At 44.2% G+C, this 17,748-nt stretch overlaps 2 protein-coding genes across 7 annotated transcripts in view; one reads left to right on the forward strand and one right to left on the reverse strand.

Annotated features, from left to right (window-relative positions):
* Nucleotides 1-8,816, forward strand: part of PDCD4 (programmed cell death 4) — a 33,746-nt gene extending 24,930 nt beyond the window's left edge. For all 6 annotated transcript variants that reach the window (XM_025203193.1, XM_025203195.1, XM_006022798.2 and 3 more), the window contains 8 exons: nucleotides 574-687; nucleotides 890-1,111; nucleotides 1,435-1,532; nucleotides 2,691-2,805; nucleotides 3,939-4,046; nucleotides 5,025-5,135; nucleotides 5,978-6,117; nucleotides 8,113-8,816. In XM_025203193.1, coding sequence (XP_025058978.1) covers nucleotides 574-687; nucleotides 890-1,111; nucleotides 1,435-1,532; nucleotides 2,691-2,805; nucleotides 3,939-4,046; nucleotides 5,025-5,135; nucleotides 5,978-6,117; nucleotides 8,113-8,173 — 969 coding nt within the window. In that variant the 3' untranslated portion in view covers nucleotides 8,174-8,816. The remainder of the gene's footprint in view (nucleotides 1-573; nucleotides 688-889; nucleotides 1,112-1,434; nucleotides 1,533-2,690; nucleotides 2,806-3,938; nucleotides 4,047-5,024; nucleotides 5,136-5,977; nucleotides 6,118-8,112) is intronic.
* Nucleotides 8,817-10,513: 1,697 nt separating this feature from the next.
* BBIP1 (BBSome interacting protein 1) lies at nucleotides 10,514-11,477 on the reverse strand. Its single transcript, XM_006022809.2, has 2 exons — nucleotides 11,335-11,477; nucleotides 10,514-10,971 (listed from the first exon to the last, which is right to left on the reverse strand). Exons 1-2 carry the CDS (start codon nucleotides 11,378-11,380, stop codon nucleotides 10,811-10,813), a joined length of 207 nt encoding a protein of 68 aa, XP_006022871.1. The 5' UTR covers nucleotides 11,381-11,477; the 3' UTR covers nucleotides 10,514-10,810.
* Nucleotides 11,478-17,748: the final 6,271 nt, after the last annotated feature.

Here is a 17,748-nt window from a genome sequence, read left to right on the forward strand (position 1 = left end):
CCCTTGATTGCTTTGGGATTGACTAGTTATGAGAGTCCAGGATAATTGCTTTTTGGAAAGCTAACAAGTTCTGTCCTGTACATCTACTGTCCTGAATTAGCACTAGTTGGAGGCTTTGTTGGCTAACTGGTTTGCTGTTTCAACCCATTTTATTACCAGTCTGTACCTGAATTTATGGAATATTATGTGCTGAATAATTAATATGCCAGTCCATGAGGAAACAATGAGGTGGAGGAAGCACTAGCTTTGTTAGAGGCCTGGTTTTTAATATTGTGTTTATACTGTTACACCCTGGTGCTCAGGATGTCTTGCTGTGTGATTTTTATTCCCCCCCCCCCCCCCCCAACCCCGACTGTTTTTTTCACCCCCCCCCCCCCCCGAAATGCCTGAAGCTGACAAACATGCTGAAAATAGAGGGCTTGTCCTCTCCTCCTTGCAGGTTTTTACATGCTTGTGCCTGTCTGGCCATGCAGGTGCCTGGGACTTGAGGGGAAAACAGGCTGGCTTGCTACTGGGGAGGAGAGAGCAGTTTTCAGAGAAGGATGTCAAGTTTTTGTTTTCTGTTTGAAACAGGAGAATTGTGTCTATGAAACGGTTGTTCTACCCCTGGATGAAAGAGCATTTGAAAAAACGTTAACACCAATTATACAGGAATATTTTGAACATGGAGATACTAATGAAGTTGCGGTATGTCAGACAGCTTGCATTTTTTAAAATACTGTAACTTGCATGCGAACCACGAGCTGGAGATGAGATTGAGATTATGAATTGTTGATATGAATGTGCAGTTAAGGTGCCCAAATAATCCTTCTCTGTTCTTGCAGTGATACATATATAGCTTTAATTCTAGTGCAGAGCAATTGAAATATTTTTTTCAACTTGGATTTAGGAGATGCTGAAGGATTTACATCTTGGTGAAATGAAATGTAGTGTGCCAGTATTGGCAGTGTCACTGGCACTGGAAGGGAAGGCTAGTCACAGGGAAATGACATCTAAGCTCCTGTCTGACCTTTGTGGAACAGTAGTCAGCAAAACTGATGTTGAAAAATCATTTGATAGACTGCTTAGAGAGCTACCTGAACTGGCGTTGGATTCGCCCAGAGCACCGCAGGTATGCACACAACGGGTTGTACAAGAGGCAAAATCTTTCTTTGAAAGTCCACAGTTGATGATGATCAGTTCAATGGTCTGAAATTAAATGGAATAATGAAATAAAAGCACGCTATATTTAAAATGTTAGTCTGGACTGTAAACTTATTTCTCTTTCTACTTTCCTTGCTAGCTCCCAAAACTCTTTCTCTTTCATTTGAGATGTTTTATTAAAAAAAGTAAAGTAGGAAAAATATTTAAGTAAAGCATAAGTAACTAAACAACTTGCACTTCAAGGTCCTGTGAAACTACATATGCATTAGAAATGTTTATTTTCTCTCACAGTTGGTAGGCCAATTTATTGCAAGAGCTGTTGGAGATGGGATTTTAAGCAATACTTACATAGATGGCTACAAAGGCACTGTGGATTGTGTCCAAGCTCGGTAAGCGATTTTGCTTTTTATAGTTATAATTTTCATTTCCAAATGCTGACCCAGACACACCAGTAATTTAGGGTTTTAAAGTAAACTAGGTGTGGCCACTTTTATTTTTATTCCAAAAAAAAAATGCTACCAGAGGGAGTTTGTCACGAAACCTGAAGTGACTAAACCTAAGTCTTGGGATAAAGTATATTATTTAGTGTTTAGTTGACTTGACTCTTGGGCGATTAAACCAGGTTTAACTAATGTTTGGTTAATTCATTAATGCTGAATAGATTAATGCTCCCCCAGGTGCTTACAAAGAGGGGGGTAGCCCTAAATTGGGTACATGGTAGTTCAGCTGGATCTAGGTTTTTGGGGTTTTTTTCACAGCCAGTTCCTTGTCAGTATACTGGGAAGCTTCCCCAATTCCCATATCACTGGAAAGATTTGGTTTTTGCCTCTCCACTGAAGTACTTTGTGTTGCTGGGCCTCAAAGAGGTTCCTGAACTATATTGACTCAAACATGAGAAATACTTCTAGTGGAGAAACCATTCGCGCACATCGAGGTGATCTGGGCTTAGCAACACCTTTTGAAGGTTTACATGCCCAGCTGTCAGCTGGATATTAAGGTTTCCAGGTTCTGTACTACTCTGCAGAGGACACGATTGGATTCCCGTTAGAGGGGAACGTTTCAGGCCCTGCCTTGAGAACTTCAGTAGCCTGCTGCTGCTGCATGGCCTGGCCTGAATATGCTGCAGCTGAAAGAGGAAAGTTGATGGAGAAAAGATCTCGGGGATGTTTCCTGATGAATGCCAGTTCCCAGATGGTTAGTGTGAAGTGTCCTGCAGAGCCCTTGTCTTGGGGCTGACTGATTTTAGTGTGAGCAACCCATCTAAGCAGGAATGGCATATGTGCTGCTATATACGCATGATGGGTTGATGTCTTTTTCTGTGAAGTGGGACCTACAGCCACTTCATGAAGCCATCTGTGCGGTGGGATTGCCCCATCTATCTTGTGAAACCTTTCCTGACAGGATGTGGGAGTATGTGCTCTAAGTCGTCCCTGATGTTTAGGAGGGTACTGCATTTAGTATTCAGAGAAGGTTTAGAGAACCAAATGTTGTCTATATATTCTTTTCTCTCTCGTGTGATCTTTTTCTCTGCCACCTTTGCTTTATAGAGCTGCATTGGACCGAGCTACTGTGTTGTTGAGTGTGACAAAGGGTGGAAAGCGTATAGACAACGTGTGGGGATCAGGAGGTGGACAGCAATCTGTAAAACATCTCGTTAAAGAGGTAACAAATCCATACAAAACTGTTTCCTACTGGGGTGAGTTCTGCCTGTATTGTCTACCTAAGCTTATACTGATTTATTAGCATGGAGGAAAGAAGCATATTTTACTTTGTGACTAAATGGTGTTTTACTATTTTGAAGTGCATGTGTCTAACTTAAACAACAGCTATTCTCCAACCATTTGGGTTGGTCTAATAAAAGATATCAAATTCACCCAAGGAACCTTGTCTGCCTATGTCCTTAGACCAACACGGCTACAACCTAAACCCCTGCAGCTATTGAGCATTGCATTAGTTGAAATAGCTGCCTTCTCTGATATTGTTTGGTGCTGGCATAAAAGCATGCATGTATATTTTATATAGTGAATGAATGCAGAGGTGCAACTGCAGTTTTATAAGTTTACCATCTAAATAAGGTAAGCTCATTCAAGATGAGAAGCCTTGAGGAATTCAAAGGGAGAGAATGTCAGTATTTTAATGAATATTCCTTTTGGCCTTGTGGATGAAGGTGGGTTTTCAAAAGGTATTAGTTAAAACAATGTAATAACTCACTGTATTAGGATAGGGAGCAAGCTTTGGATATGCTCTAGGTCAGCAGATCCCAAATAGTTTTTGGATAGCCAGTTTATTGTTAACCCTCACTTTTCTCACAAATGGCCATGCACACTTAACCAAAAAGAGGGTGCAGGGAGCCTGCGGTAGTTCACCAACCTCAGTTTGGGAAGTACTGTTCTAGATATCAATATGGAATTTAAAGAAAGGAGCCTATCATTTTCAGGTTATAAACCAGACTTGCCTGGAGGATGCTAATACTGCCACAAGTAATGAAAAATGAATGAGGTGGACAGGACTTGGTGGTGGGGGGTGAGTAACAAACTTGAATTTTGGACATCTTAACATGGGTATGACTACTCGAACCTATTAAACAGCATTTCACATTTGTATATGCATGGTTATCATACACAACATCAACATGCTGTAATGTCCTCACAGCTTAAGAATATTTTTTATCAAAATAATAGTTGCAGTGTGAGAGAGTAACTTTTTGCCAGATGATGCAATAGACTAATGAATTATCAGCTTGTTAAATTATACCTCATAGTTGCAGGCATTTATTTATTTATTTATTTCAATAGATTGATATGTTGCTGAAGGAATATTTGCTTTCTGGAGATGTATCTGAAGCCGAACGTTGCCTTCAAGAACTAGAAGTACCCCACTTTCACCATGAACTTGTGTACGAAGTAAGACAGAAATCAGAATCCTTTTGATTATGCATAATAAAGGCGGGCTGGCTTTTTTTTTTTTTGATGCAGGCATGCAGATGGCATAAGTAGAATTTGTTGTTCATTTCCTAAGTTCTGATGTTGTTAGAATATCTAAATTTCTCCAAGTAAAACTTGTGCTTTTTGACTTGGGTTTGTGCATTCAGGAACTTTTAAGTGATTCACCTCAAGAATGGGTCAGTTATTGGATAGTTGTATATTTTTGTACGTGGCTTTCTTGCTATGGGAGAATAGCAAGAAAATGCTTCAGTTCTGCTAAATCAAGACATCCTTGGTGTCAGAGCCATGAGCTATTGCACCAGACTTCAGACAAATGGATTGCTGTTCTAATAGGTGTCTACCATTTCTCTTAGACGATACAAATGATCCTTTGTCAGTGGAGAATTGTTTTCTAGTATAGTTCCTAGTTTATGTGGTATAGTTTTAAATGCTTCCCTGCTACTTCCTCCAATTTTGAGAGATCATAATACTGATTATTCACACTAAATTTTCTTTTTATAAACTTGTTCAAGGAACTGTCTAAACAGTTCCTCAGTTTTGGTCTTGTCACACCCTTCATATACTAGTAGATTTTAATTCTTCATACAGGTGTCTAGCATGTGTAGTTTCAGAAAACAGCCATCTGTAATGCTGCTCTAACTGATGCATGAATTTGGGGTTATGTGGTTTATAGCACCTCTAGAAATAGTACAGAAACTTTGTTATTTCTTCTTCCATTTTGGTGGCCTATAACAAATACCTATGGTAGGTTTTCATGCCTTGTATCCTTATCCAAAGACTCTTTCCATCATACCTTTCATTGATAAGACACAAAGTACTTTTGACAGCTGGATGTATTGCCATGGAAGCTGCATAGTTCTTTGTTCATAGTATTTCTCATTTGTCATGTTTACAAGATGTATGTTCAGCATTGGTTAAATACTTGATTTATTTTAGACAGTTGTAATGGTTTTGGAGTCAACTGGGGAAAAGACCTTTAAAATGATGCTGGATTTGCTGAAATCCCTGTGGACATCTTCTGTTATTACTCTGGACCAAATGAGAAGAGTAAGTATGTCTTTCAGAAGTATACGTGAAATGGAAAATCAAAAAAGCATTTACAGGTTGTTCAAAGGACAGTTTTATTTTAAATCTTCCTCAACTATGGTGGTGATCCACTGATTTAGCTTTGTTTCTGGGCAGTGAATCCTTGCTGACCTGCAAAGTTTAGGATACTTAAACATGTTCTGCCAAGAAAATGGGAGATGTCTACCTACAGAATTATGTAAGGAGAGCATTAAAAATTAACTCCTCCTAATGTTGCAATATAATGTTCATAAGTGAGGCGGCCAAAATTGAGTTAATTACAGTGGACTTTAAAAATAATGTATTTAGTCAAATCAGTTATTTGTGGTTTTGTCACAAGCCTAAAACAAGTAATGCGTGCATGTTATCAGAGCAGACAGGGACCCATCTGTTAGTTTCCCCAGGCCTCTTAAGAAGAGAAGTAAATATGTACCTGTTAGTAGGCTTTTTTCCCTCTTGCATCAGCTCAGTGCCTGTATTGAGGAAATGAAGCCCAAATTCTTCTGACTTGTACGGCAGGAGTAGTGCAATCCATAGCTATTGTCTTCCTTTCCATGCCACCACCTACAAGACTGCACTGTATGTGTCCTTTACCATGGCCACTTTCTGGCCCCATCATTTAGGAGCCTTAAAATTTGGTAGCTCTTCTATTTAGTAGGTGTAATGTGCCTGCTTGCCTGGTATGGTGCTAGCCTTACACTGAGCTGGTTTATTAAAAACTTTATTTCTTGGAATTATTGCTTGGATTATTTTGCTCTGACAATATAAAAGGGAAGCTTGTATAGCAAGACATTGAAATCGGTATTCTAAATCTGACATTGCAGGGTTATGAACGAATTTATCGTGAAATACCAGATATTAACCTGGATGTGCCACACTCTTATTCGGTGCTTGAGCGGTTTGTAGAAGAATGCTTCCAGGCTGGTATCATTTCTAAACCTCTGAGAGATCTCTGTCCTTCTAGGTACGTACTTTATAATTCTAGCTGAATGGTGATAGCACTTGTCATTATTAAGGCTGCCCAATGCTTCTCACTAAGTAACCGAACATAGGTTCAAATCTAAAATGTTATAAACCTAATGGGGACATGGCATTTCAGCTCTGGAAAAGTGGAGCTACAGTGGCTGAAGGATTAGGGGGAAGAATCGGGATGAGAAGGCTGGGGGAGGTGTGGGGGGGAAGGTTAGGCGTGACTAGGTAGGGAAAATAGGGCTGGAATAAAGAGCCATGAGTGAGAAAGAAAAGACTTACTAGGGAGAGGTTTGAAAAGGACAGGGCATAAAGAGACTCAAACTTTGGCAGCCAAACAGAGGTAAGAGAGGTTGTGCCCACTCTCAGAACCTAGAGTGGTATCCAAAATGCTAGTCTTGCTCTCGGCCTGCTGTTTACAGGGTGAAACCCGCCAGTTGTGCCCATTGCCCCTGCAGTGCTGGCCCAGCACTGACTACTCCGCTGAGTTACTCCGCTAACAGAGGTGACAGAGGTTCCAATCATGCCAACAACCTGTGTGGTGTCACAGTGATGCCATAAGATGGAATTTAGTTTTATTATAATTTTTGGGGTAGGGAGCATGCTTATAGTGTTGGAGTGGTGATGTAGCTGCGATAGCATTATCAAGGATGCTAAATCAAGCAATCAAAGGTCAAGAAAATACCAGAAATAAGAATTTTTATCCAACATCAGCTTTTCCTCCTTGTAGATGTATGCAGTGTGACATAATCTACAATGCCATGACTTTATTTCTGCATTGAGTGCAAGGCATAGATAGATGATGCTTGCTCAGATGGCAGTTCAGGATTTTGTTTTGTTCTGTTTATTGTGTGGCCGCATTCTTCTTTTTTTTTTTCCTCATTGCACCCTATAGAGCATACAGCTTTAAACATACTTTCTGTCCTCTTTTCAGGAAGCCAGGGTTTGTTTTTTGGGTTTCTGCTCTTTCAAATTATACGGCACCTATACGTGTGATGGACCTCTGCTCCAACGTGTGCTAATTAGCATGTGTCGGAGCAGACTCAATTAATCACACACTCTAATTAGCAGAGTCCAGCAGCCTCCATGTCATGTGAATCCAGCGTCCCTACACTTCAGAGTGGCAGCGGGGACGCTTTAACTTGCATTGAATGAGCTTTAAAGCGCCCCTGCCATCATTTTAAAGCACAGGAGGCTGAGTATACGTGATACTGCAGGCGCTTTTAAGTAGAGCGGCTCAGAACTACTTTAATTAAAGCGTGCCCCTTCCACCCACCCTGTAGTATGTTTATAGTGCCTATTTTAAATGCTGCATGGATCTGGACTGTTTTGGCGGGGGGGTGTTAATCAATTGTCTTCAACTTGAGCTGCGTCAATGTGGCTTTTAATACAGAAGCATTGACAAGATGACAAGAAAACCAGCATGTAAAACTTATTTATCCTCTTCCCAGGCAGCCACCAGCCATAAACTTGGCACTTTAAATTGCCTTTGGTGGTGTCTTTGAGGAGCTGAATTGATTATACTTTAGGAAAAAAGGAATGTAATAACTCACTTAATATAAAAATAGAATTCAGGAAATGTTCTGAAAGGCCCTGTCACTGTGTGTTCCACGCCTGCTTTTTGAATATGTGAAGAACTTCAGTCTCCTAAATATCAAGCCAGCATCTTTCACAAGTAGTAACGTTCCCATGAAAGTTTACAGGAGGAGGAAGTAAGATAAAAGCGTACAAGGCACATTTTGAAAAGCCTAAATTTGCAAGTCAAGTGTTCTGTTTAGAGAGCTCGGTTGGATGACGTGGCTTCTCAGACAGTCAACTATTTGACAGTTAGAGGGAGCTGGTGATCAGTTAAGTGATCTTGCTCCTGTGCCGAGAGGAGGTAGTGATGCAAGCGAGGGCTCCTCAGCTCTGGTGGACAAGGACAGCCAAGAGCAACTCATTTGAAACTAATAATGTCTGTACATGGTGGTTTTTGTTTTTGTTTTCCCAGGGGAAGAAAGCGTTTTGTAAGTGAAGGTGATGGAGGTCGTTTCAAACTAGAGAGCTACTGAATATAAGAACGGACTCCCACAGACGTTCAAAGGGAAAAAAAGATATATATTCTACAACTGAATCATAAAGAGTTGCTTAGCACAGTTCATATTTTTAAAAATACTTGTTTGGGGTAAAAACCATTTAAAATAGCTTTATAAATTTATCTTCAGGAATTAAATTTCTTTCTATGGGCATATAATAGAACAAGTAACCACATCTGTGGTGGTGCCTTCAAATAAGCTCCCATTTTGTAAGTGCCATATGTTTCTGACCTAATCATTCCATGTTCTGCATTGTTCTTTGACTGCCACTTCTTTTCCTTCAAGAACAGGTTTTTTTCTTCTTTTTTGTAGTAAAATCACTGGTTTATATGAAGCTTTATAGAAGGGGTTAAGTGGAGCTCCTGTGACCCACCTTTGGCTGCTGCTGTTAAAATACTGTGCTTTGGGAGGAACAAATGGTTTATTTGTTTTAAAGAATCTTAAAAAAAGGATGGCAGGGCTTGGTCATCAGATGCATTTGTCTTTTCCAGGGGTATATGCTGATTGGTCTTAATGACCAGTCTAGTAAATAGTGGCTGGAACATCTATTTTTTTCTATATAACTGGAAAAATGAAGTTCTGGTAGAATGTATTAAAAAAAACACACTTGGTTAAACTATTTTTCTGCTGTTTTTAATAATCAATTCTGGAAAGTTCATTATCTGCAGATGAATGAGCAACGAAACTAGCAGGTTCTTTTTACCAGCGACTTCTGTAAACATGAGTGCAGTTTCTCCAATAGCATTTATTCTTCATTACATCTAACCCACAGCTGTCCTGTTGCATTTTTAAAGAAAATAGGACATTTCAATTTATTACGTTAAACTATACGAGTTACCTTGCTTTTGATGTATGTAAACCATGGAAAGTTGTATTTAGTCGCTGTTTTATGGCTAGCTTGTCTCACTGCTCTAGAATTCAGATGATTTCAAGCTCTGCCTTAGACATACACATATGGATTCACTGAGACGTAGCGGAAACTCAGATCTCTCTAGGAGGGCATTACAATTGCATATTGTATCCTGCCATTGTTTCATTGTGGAAAGCAGAGAACTGCTCATGCAACCTCAACCTCCACACATACCCGAGCTGATTGAGATTCTGATGACCACTTGTCTTTAATGTTGAGGACTTTCAAATCGGAGAAATCTTCAATCATGAAATGCACCACACACAAGTCTCATTTATCTTTATAAACCTATTTTTGAGAGAGCGGACATTTTCCATGGCTCCTGAATCATTCATCTAACCGTTTCTTCACAGAAGAAATGCAGGAGTGAATTGGGTGAGTAGGCATATATAGATTAATAGCATCAGATCCTTAATACCGTTAAGGTTGTCTGCTAGTATCTTTTGCCCTCCAGAATGTCTGTTTAGCTGAAACTTAAAATGCTGAAAATAGGATACTGGGCTAATATTCATCTTAACTCTACCTGTGGAGTTGGCAATGGCTACTGATAGTAGTTCAGTAAGTAAAGAGTCTGAGTTGTCTGCACCTGCTACAGAAGCACTAGTTAGACAGGTCAGAAGCATGCAGGAGGTGCATGGATTCACTTCTATGAGGTCTCCTGGCGATCTGACCGTGGTCAAAAAATGTGATGTATGCCAGGAGGCAGCAGCCTAGCAAGCAAATTTCAGCCTGTGAAGCTGACACATCTGCAGCAAGAGTCAGGGCGAGTCTTTGGACTGCGCTGTTATTTTGAGCCACCACCCCTAAAAGGTTGCTGACTTGCAATGTTTGCCTCTGGCTGGAGGAAATCCACCAAGGGATGCCATCTGCCTGGTCCAAGTCTCACTTTGCCTCACAGCTCCAGACAGCTGTTTTGGGTTGCATCAGCTGATTACACCCTCAGAGGGTTGATTCTCTGCTCATGGTCTCCCTTCTGGATTCACTTCTAAACCTGGCTCCACACTCCTTTCCCTGCTCTTTTGCTCATCTTACAGACTGTTGCAGCTGTGACCCTGTTCCCTTCCCCCTTACTGGGAAAGGCTTTCATCTGGGGGGGGGAGCATGTGAGACAGCTACTCCTCGCTTAACGTCATAGTTACGTTCTTGAAAAATGCGACTTTAAGCAAACTGATGTTAAGCGAATCTAATGGCATCGCAGTAGTTGCCTACTAGCAGGCGACCGCCAGACAGCATTATAACCGAACACTGCGTGGCTTTAAACGAGCGTGTTCTCTAATAGATCAGCAACGTAGTAGCGAGATGACATTAAGTGAGGAGTACTTGTACTTCAACACATCAGAGTGACTAGCTGCAAAGCTGCAGCCTCAAGCAGTAAGTTGCAGAAATAAGACACTGTCTCACTCTTCTAAAGTCAGGATTAACTTTAATAAAGCTTTATTATACAAAAAGGAGAGAGAAAAATAACCCTAAAACTCAAAATGAAAACCAAGCATGATGGGTCCAGCCATACTTTCAAAATCCACACCCACAGGAAGAAGATGCAAACTCTGATTATCCCTAATCCATTTTTAGCGCTGCCCAGCGATCGCTACATGAGCGGGCAGAGGCCGCAGCACAGCAGCCACAACGCTGCTTCTCGGGGCGCCCCCGTTTCGGTAGGAGAAAAGTGGCGATGCGTGCCCTCCCTCCACCTCTCCCGTTCGTTACTGCTGCAGCTCCTCCCTTTGGGCCATCTCCTGCCGGCGAACGGTTTCCTGCGCCGCCCGCTGCATCTTCTCCAGCTTCTCCAGAGTCACGGACTTCAGCGGCAGCAGCTTGGGCTTGCAGAGCACCAGGGTGGCCATGTCCTCCACCGACAACTGGCCTGCGGGCGAGAGAGAAGCGAGGTTTCGGCGCGGGTTGGCCGTAGGCCGCGTACGGCGGGACCTGCCACGTAGACGGTTTCGGGGGAACTCGTGTTATTAGCAACCTGCTGTGACGCTGGGCGCAGGCCGTGTTCAAAACCCGGCCTCCTAGAAGGGGGTTGGCGCAGGGGGCCGGGGTGACAGCCGGAGCGGAGCAAATCAGAGGCGCTGCGGCCCTGAACGCACGTGCGCTCCGTGCGGTTTAATGTAACGACGCCGAATCTATGTATCATAATGATATGAATCCAGCTCATTTTAATATCTGACTGAATTAACGATAATTAATTAATTAACGCGCAGGGGGTGGGGGTCCGGCCCGGTACCTCGCTTGGGCAGCATCTCCCGCAGCGCGGAGCGGGCCTCGGGCATGGCGGCGGCAACTTCCGGGTCCCTCGGAGACAGGCGGAAGCGCGGCGCGGCGCGTGCGCGGCGAACACCGGCCGCCCTCCTCGCAAGGGACCCGGCGCAATGCTGGGGGCTGTCCTGCACAGGGGCGCCCTGGGAGTTGTAGGCGAGGCCCTCAGGGGTGCAGCTTCCCCCCAGGGGGGTGCGGGCGCCCCTGGGTGTCGGGACCCCGGCCTCAGCGCAGCCTGGGCGATGAGGGCCTCTGACACTGTTGCGTCCATGTGAAGCACGAGGGGCCACGGCAAAGCCCATCACCGCCCCCCAAAAACACAGGTGCCGCAATTCCCACCGGCTTTTTTTTTGTGTCATTACGCGCGGGCGAAGACCTGGAGACATGAAAAATGGTGACGCTTAACGACAGAATTCAGCCTTCCTTCAGGCTTGGACCGGCTGTGGCCACGCGGTTCCCACCGCTTTCTCGGACCCTGCGACGGGTCCGCGGCTCCTCGGTCGTGGACGACGGGGGATCCCGGAGTCAGCATCTTGCCTCCAGTGAGCAGCGCCTCTTCCAGAGTTATTGATAACCGTCCGCACGTATTGTTCAAGGACCGCTTCCTTTTCCCTTTGAGGCCGCCTGTGGTAGGCAGCCGACGGTCGCTCAGGTAGCCGGCTCCCGCTTCGCTCGACGCATCGCCCGTTCCTCACGTTGGATGCCGGCAGAGCCGCCGCCAGAGGCCGAAAGGAAGCGTCTTGCTTTCTGCCTTTCGTGGGGTCGGCCGCAGGTACCACTTTGAGCAGCGGGGCCGGCGTGACGGAAAAGCGAACCCGCGTCAGGATGTTCAGAGCGTAAAATACGACTCTCAAGGCGAGTTGCAGTCTTGGTGCGGATGGCTCTGCAAAGCTCTCCCGCCACGGAGCTGCCTCCTTGCCCGATGAAGCGCCTGGCGCGCGGACATCAGAGTCTCCCTGTCGATTTTGAGGAAGATGAGATTCACCTCAGGGATCGCTTAAAGACTTTTTTCCTGCCGGTAATGTTTAAAGTTGTGATTCCTGATCCAGTTGCAACTGAATTGCTGCGCAGTTACAATCGACATCTTCACTGTGGATAAAGATTCGTTTGTGAAAAAGAGCTTCAAAGGCCAGTTCTGAATTAAATCCAGCACTGTTGGACCCATGAGGATTTCTACGCTAACTAGCGGAAACTTGTCTTGAAGTAGCAAGAAGCTGAGTTAAAGGTGGTTTTGGGGCTGATTTCCCAGGTTAGGTGTTTCCAGCTGATTGTCCTTCGCAGTGCATATGTCTGCTGGAAGTCCAATATTATATAAGCAGGGGCATTTACAGCCATCACACTGCGTCTCGGTCATGCAGGGTGTTGCTTTCTAAAACAGTGTTTCCTGCCAAGAGGGTTTGTTTTCCTCTGTGATAAGAAACAATGATTACCTTGATTTGTACTTGAGCATTTTGCAGCAGAGCTGAGATCTGATGCTGTGCTAAATCCATTGTTTTGGCTAACCAAATGCCAGCCGGGCCCTCTTGGAAACACGCTGCCAGGACTCAGGCCAAGCATGGGCTGTTGGGGTTTGTTTCCAGAAGTGTCTGCTAGGTTTGTTTTAAAAATACCTCTTTGCATTTGGAGAGAGACGCTGCATTAAAAGCAAGTGGAAGGGAAGGCGGAGAGGGAGGGATGCAGGCAGGAGCTGAAATTGTGCTGTTTTGCAGCCTTGGAAGATTTCAAGGTATGTTGAAAAATACTAAAGGATTAAGTCTCATGTTAGGCAAGTAGCACTCAGCACATGACAGAGGGGGAGGATTGGCCCTGGTCCCAGTCCTGCTTACTTGGAAAACACGGGATAAACGAGAGAAGTGCAATGACTCGTCCATACGTCAAAGGCCCGATACTGTGGTTCTGCTAAGCAAAAGCAGCCACCTTTTTGGACGACTGCACACCTCTCTGCCTGTGCAGCTGGGTGAAGGCTGCCCTCATGTACTCGGAGCTGCCCAAAAGGCTGTTGCAGCTGCCAGAGGAGAGCAGAGGTACTTTGTCCTCACCTGCTATTCCTTGCAAACACTGCGTGCTGTGAGTGGGGTAATGCACTGCGTGCCACCCTCTGATTGATTCCTCTAATGAGAGGGCAGTTCCCGGCTGGCTGGTTAAGTTATTACACAGCAGCCAGGATGTGGCCCTGGCTTCATGGCAGCACCAGGCTGCTGCCCTGACTCCAAGCTTTGCTTTTGTCACATGCTGCTTCTCAGAGTATGCAAACCAAAACCTTAACAGCAAACCTCCTCTTGTTCCTCTGAGCATGAGACCAGTACCCAAGAATGAGGATAATGCTCTCTGGTTACCATCCTCAGACTTGTGATGTCACAAACAAGTTATTCTTGTACGTTGCAGAAAGCCTCACAACCACAAAACCCACAATAACTTTATAAACGATAAGCTTGTTTTTCTCCTTGCCTTCCCAGATCTTCTCAGAACGGCAGATGGCACAGAGACAGGCCCAGCTGGAATCTAGTCAGGTCCATAACACTGCAGCCACTTGCTGAAAGCCCCCACAGCACCGCAGATACAAAACAACATTTATTTTAAGTCTTGAGAAGCGTCTGCTCTCGTCAAATGTATGCCCAGTGGGTGAAGACTTGGTTTGGAAGTAGCCACATTGCCAGTCCCAAGAATTAAAAAAAAAAATCAAAAAAATCATGAGTTTGGTCTTCTAAAATCATGAGACAGACCTAAAAGTCAGGAGGTGTCTTTTAAAATTCACAATTCTTGAATTCTTTTCATTTTTCTTCCAGTTTGGGGCCTGGAAGACTTAGGTTTTCAGTCTTTCTTTTTTTGCCCTCCACAATTGAGAGGCTAGAAATGAAGACCATGTTTCTGGAGTAATTTCGTGCAGCTTTGGAAGTTTTCATGGCACCAGAATGTGGGGCGGTAAGGGAACCGGCCAGTATCAGGAGAGCTGGGCCGTTTCATGGGTGATGGTCTTCCCTGGGTTACCTGCTTAATGTTCCTGAAGCAACTGCTACAAACTAGAAGTTAGTTTCCCAGGCAGCTCTCTCTCCATCTTGGCTTGTAGAAAGCTCTTCTCATGAGCACTGATCATCAGATAAAGTGCTGCAACCACATGGCTTTGTGCCATGTATATAATGTTCTGGATTGGCTCTTAAAAATGAGTTTGCTTGTCTGTTTTTTCAGTTGTTTATTTGTCCTGTATTTCCTGGAACTGTTTGCAGGCTCCTTTCCCTTCTAGCCCCCAAGCTGGGGGGCTGATGGACGTATTTAGGATGAGGCAACAAGACCAGCCTGGAGACAGAAAGCCCAGGGCAGCCCTTAGAGAGGATCCAGGGGACTAGAGCAAGCTACAGGTGCTCAGAAGCTAAGGGTGGGCTTTATCTTGTGGAACCAGTGGGTGGGGTGTGAAGGATTTTCTGATTGACTCAGTGATGTTAATTTTAAAACTTACTGGTGTTTTTATGTGGTAGTTTGGTGAAACCTGTGCAGCATCGACTAAAAGCCTGAAGGAAATCCCCACCTTGCAGGGTGGAAGGCTTTGTCATTTGCTAATGAGCCACACCACAGCGAGAGGCTGTCTGCTCCAGCCCCTGCTGGCTGGGAGCTACATTCATGCTAAATGCCGGCAAACTTCTTGTTGGAGGGCCTGAGAAACCACTTTCTGATGGGCTTCTCCTTCTGTTCCACCTCTATCAATAATGCCCAGTGAATGCTGAGATCTCTCTCATTGCTATGTATAAATTCTCAAGCCAGATGCTCCAGACAGGCATTTCCAGGCGATTATTGCTCTACTTGTGCAGTTGAAATCACTTAGTCTTTGGCCTTGTGCCTCACAGCGCCAGCAGAGGCATGCCGTAATTGCCCGTAAATGCACTGTCTGTCATATTATTGTTTAATTATTCCACTTTCTCACTCCCCCTCATAGCATGCACGCTCACTCTTTCTCTTGCTCTCTCAATATCTTTAATTGGGTGGAAAAAGTCTGTGGCTTGTGCTGTACTTTTGGCATGAAATGAAGTGGTGCATCAGTGGATCTTGTACCAGAGTTGCAACGTTCATAGACCCAAGCCAGTTGGCTGAGTCGGTGGATGGGAGGCATTTGGCTAACAGTAGACGCCAGAACCAAATGAGTGGAAGAGCTTTATTCACCTTCATCCTTGCTGTTGGAGAGGAATTAAAAGTTACAGAGTTGACCTGTGAGAGACAGGTGACCTGTCACTTGTGTGTGGGATATCACGTTGGCAGTATTGAAGTAAAAGCAGTTGCAGTCATCCTGATTCTTTATGCAGCATTCCCACCTAACAGGTCAGCATGTACAATGGCACCTGGGACGCTGCTTCCACATGGAGACCAACCGTCAATGAATGTGACTTACTGTAGAACTGAGTGCAGGAGTTACAGTTCAGCATGCCCGTGTCTTGTATTTCTGGAAAACACAAGATCGATAAATAGATTTGTGTAGCCAAAGGGGACCATTTTGATCTGTTAATTTGACTTTTGGCATAACACAGGCCCTGCAATCTTCCCCAGTAATGCATTGATCAATGCATTCATCAAGCTTATAACTTCTGTCTCTGATAGAAAGACATCCTGTCCGAACTGGTGCCATTGTTTTTCACATTCCCCATAGGTTCCTTTGTCTTTCAGCAAAATCGCGAATGCGTCTTAGATTAGAAAACTCTGCTCTAAGTTTGGAGGAGGATCGTTGTTCTCTTTGCTAATGAAGTCTCCAGGGAGTGCGTTCTGCACTGAAGGGAGAATGAGATGCCCATCTCTACTAAGAGCATCTTGTACATCAGTGCAGTCTGATTTGCTTGTATTAACCCTCCTTCCGCAGCTACCTCTGGAGCTAATAGCAACTGCAAGGAATTCGTAGCAAAAAAATCTGCAACCTGGGGATGTTCCTATTGTTAGACGTTTCAATCATTGGTGTTCTTCTTGGCAAGGGGGGCTCTCAGAATAGAGGCGCTCTGTAAACACAAACTGTAATAAATTTCTTAAAGTGTAATAAAATTCCAGAAAGATTTGAGGAACCGGGTGATCCAGGACCAGCGGAGCTCCAGCATTCTTATGCTACCTTTGTCCCTCTTCTACTCTGAAATTTTGGGGTATGTCTCATTTCAAAGATACCCCTGACTACCTCCCCGTGCAGCAGCTCACACAGGTCCCCATGCAAATTCATATTCTCCCTGCTCATTCAGTGCAGCAGATCACATGCTTTTCCTGTGCCAGGTGAGACATCATTAATCATCCTGCATGTAGTTAGAAAGGCTCTTTTCTGTGCTGACAGCCTGATTTTAATAGGGACGATCAACACCTGTTTAAGCTTAACTCAGTTTTCCCCTTAATGCAGCCTTTCCCCCTTCAAAATAGAGAAAACTCAAACCTTCTGTTTTGAATGTTTCACTGTAGAGAAAAGTAGGAGTTTGTCCAGCTGTGAGACCAGCCTGTCTAGGGTATGCTTGGCAAAAATGCAGCATGTTGTTGGTTACCTGTAATAAATCTCTTGTGCATTTATATTGTGTGCAGTATTGACTTGGAAAAATACCTTGTTTGAACTGGTTGACTCTCAGCTCGTAAAGGACGCACTTACCTTGCCTGACAGCTGGTTGGATTTGCAATTTTCCTTTGCTTCAGAACAAAAAGGGACAGAGCGAGCCACAGACACTTAAGGTCATTGCTGCTGATTTGATCTTTTTCAGAACTTTAGATTTCTGGGCACCTCCAGCAAGGCTAGATGCACATGCCAGATGTGAGATAAAAACAGCGCATTTACACTTTCCATTTGATCTTTTAGCTTAGCTGGGCCTGGCAACCAAGGAAGTATGCCATGCCAGTTACTGTGTGCTATTGCCCTGTACAGCCAATTTGTTTTTACCACCGCAGAAAAACAAAACCCTCAATAAAGTTAGAGCATTATTTACAAAAGAGAAATGCATTATATCCCTTAAAGGGAGACTACCCCATAGTGTATTTCAACATGAACACTATCTGCAAAAGTCACTCTTAGGTTTCTATACTTCAATATAAGAGAGAAAATAATTAGTAGTCAAAAGATGCAGCTGCTCTCTTGAGCATGGATGCCATTGGGAAAGGATGTCTGAGACCCAGGAGACGGGTAAGAGAGGCAGGAGAGATTCTGGGTCAGACGGTCCCAAGTGCTGCCAGATGGGAGAAGGGCAGAGCATGTCCTCATCCAGAGAGAGGAATTGTCAGAAGGAAAGTGGTAGGAATAAAACTGCTGGAAGTCAGCACTTGTGGAAGCCAGAGCATGTGGGTGTGCACGTGTGGGGTGGGTGGAGAAGGAATTGTGCAGAGCTCTGCACAGCTGCTTGTGTCTCTGCAACTGCTGACATCAGTGGAGTTTTCATAAAGGTGC

This window comes from Alligator sinensis, unplaced genomic scaffold, assembly GCF_000455745.1.
Source record: "Alligator sinensis unplaced genomic scaffold, ASM45574v1 scaffold559_2, whole genome shotgun sequence".
Lineage (NCBI taxonomy): Eukaryota > Metazoa > Chordata > Crocodylia > Alligatoridae > Alligator > Alligator sinensis.

What these genes read in the sequence shown, in the direction of transcription:
- BBIP1 (XM_006022809.2), bottom strand. Translation starts at nt 11,380, where the DNA reads ATGCCCGAGGCCCGCTCCGCGCTGCGGGAGATGCTGCCCAAGCGAG. An exon ending in GGAGATGCTGCCCAAGCGAG is followed by an intron (nt 10,972 to 11,334) that starts GTACCGGGCCGG and finishes TCTCGCCCGCAG; the next exon opens with GCCAGTTGTCGGTGGAGGAC.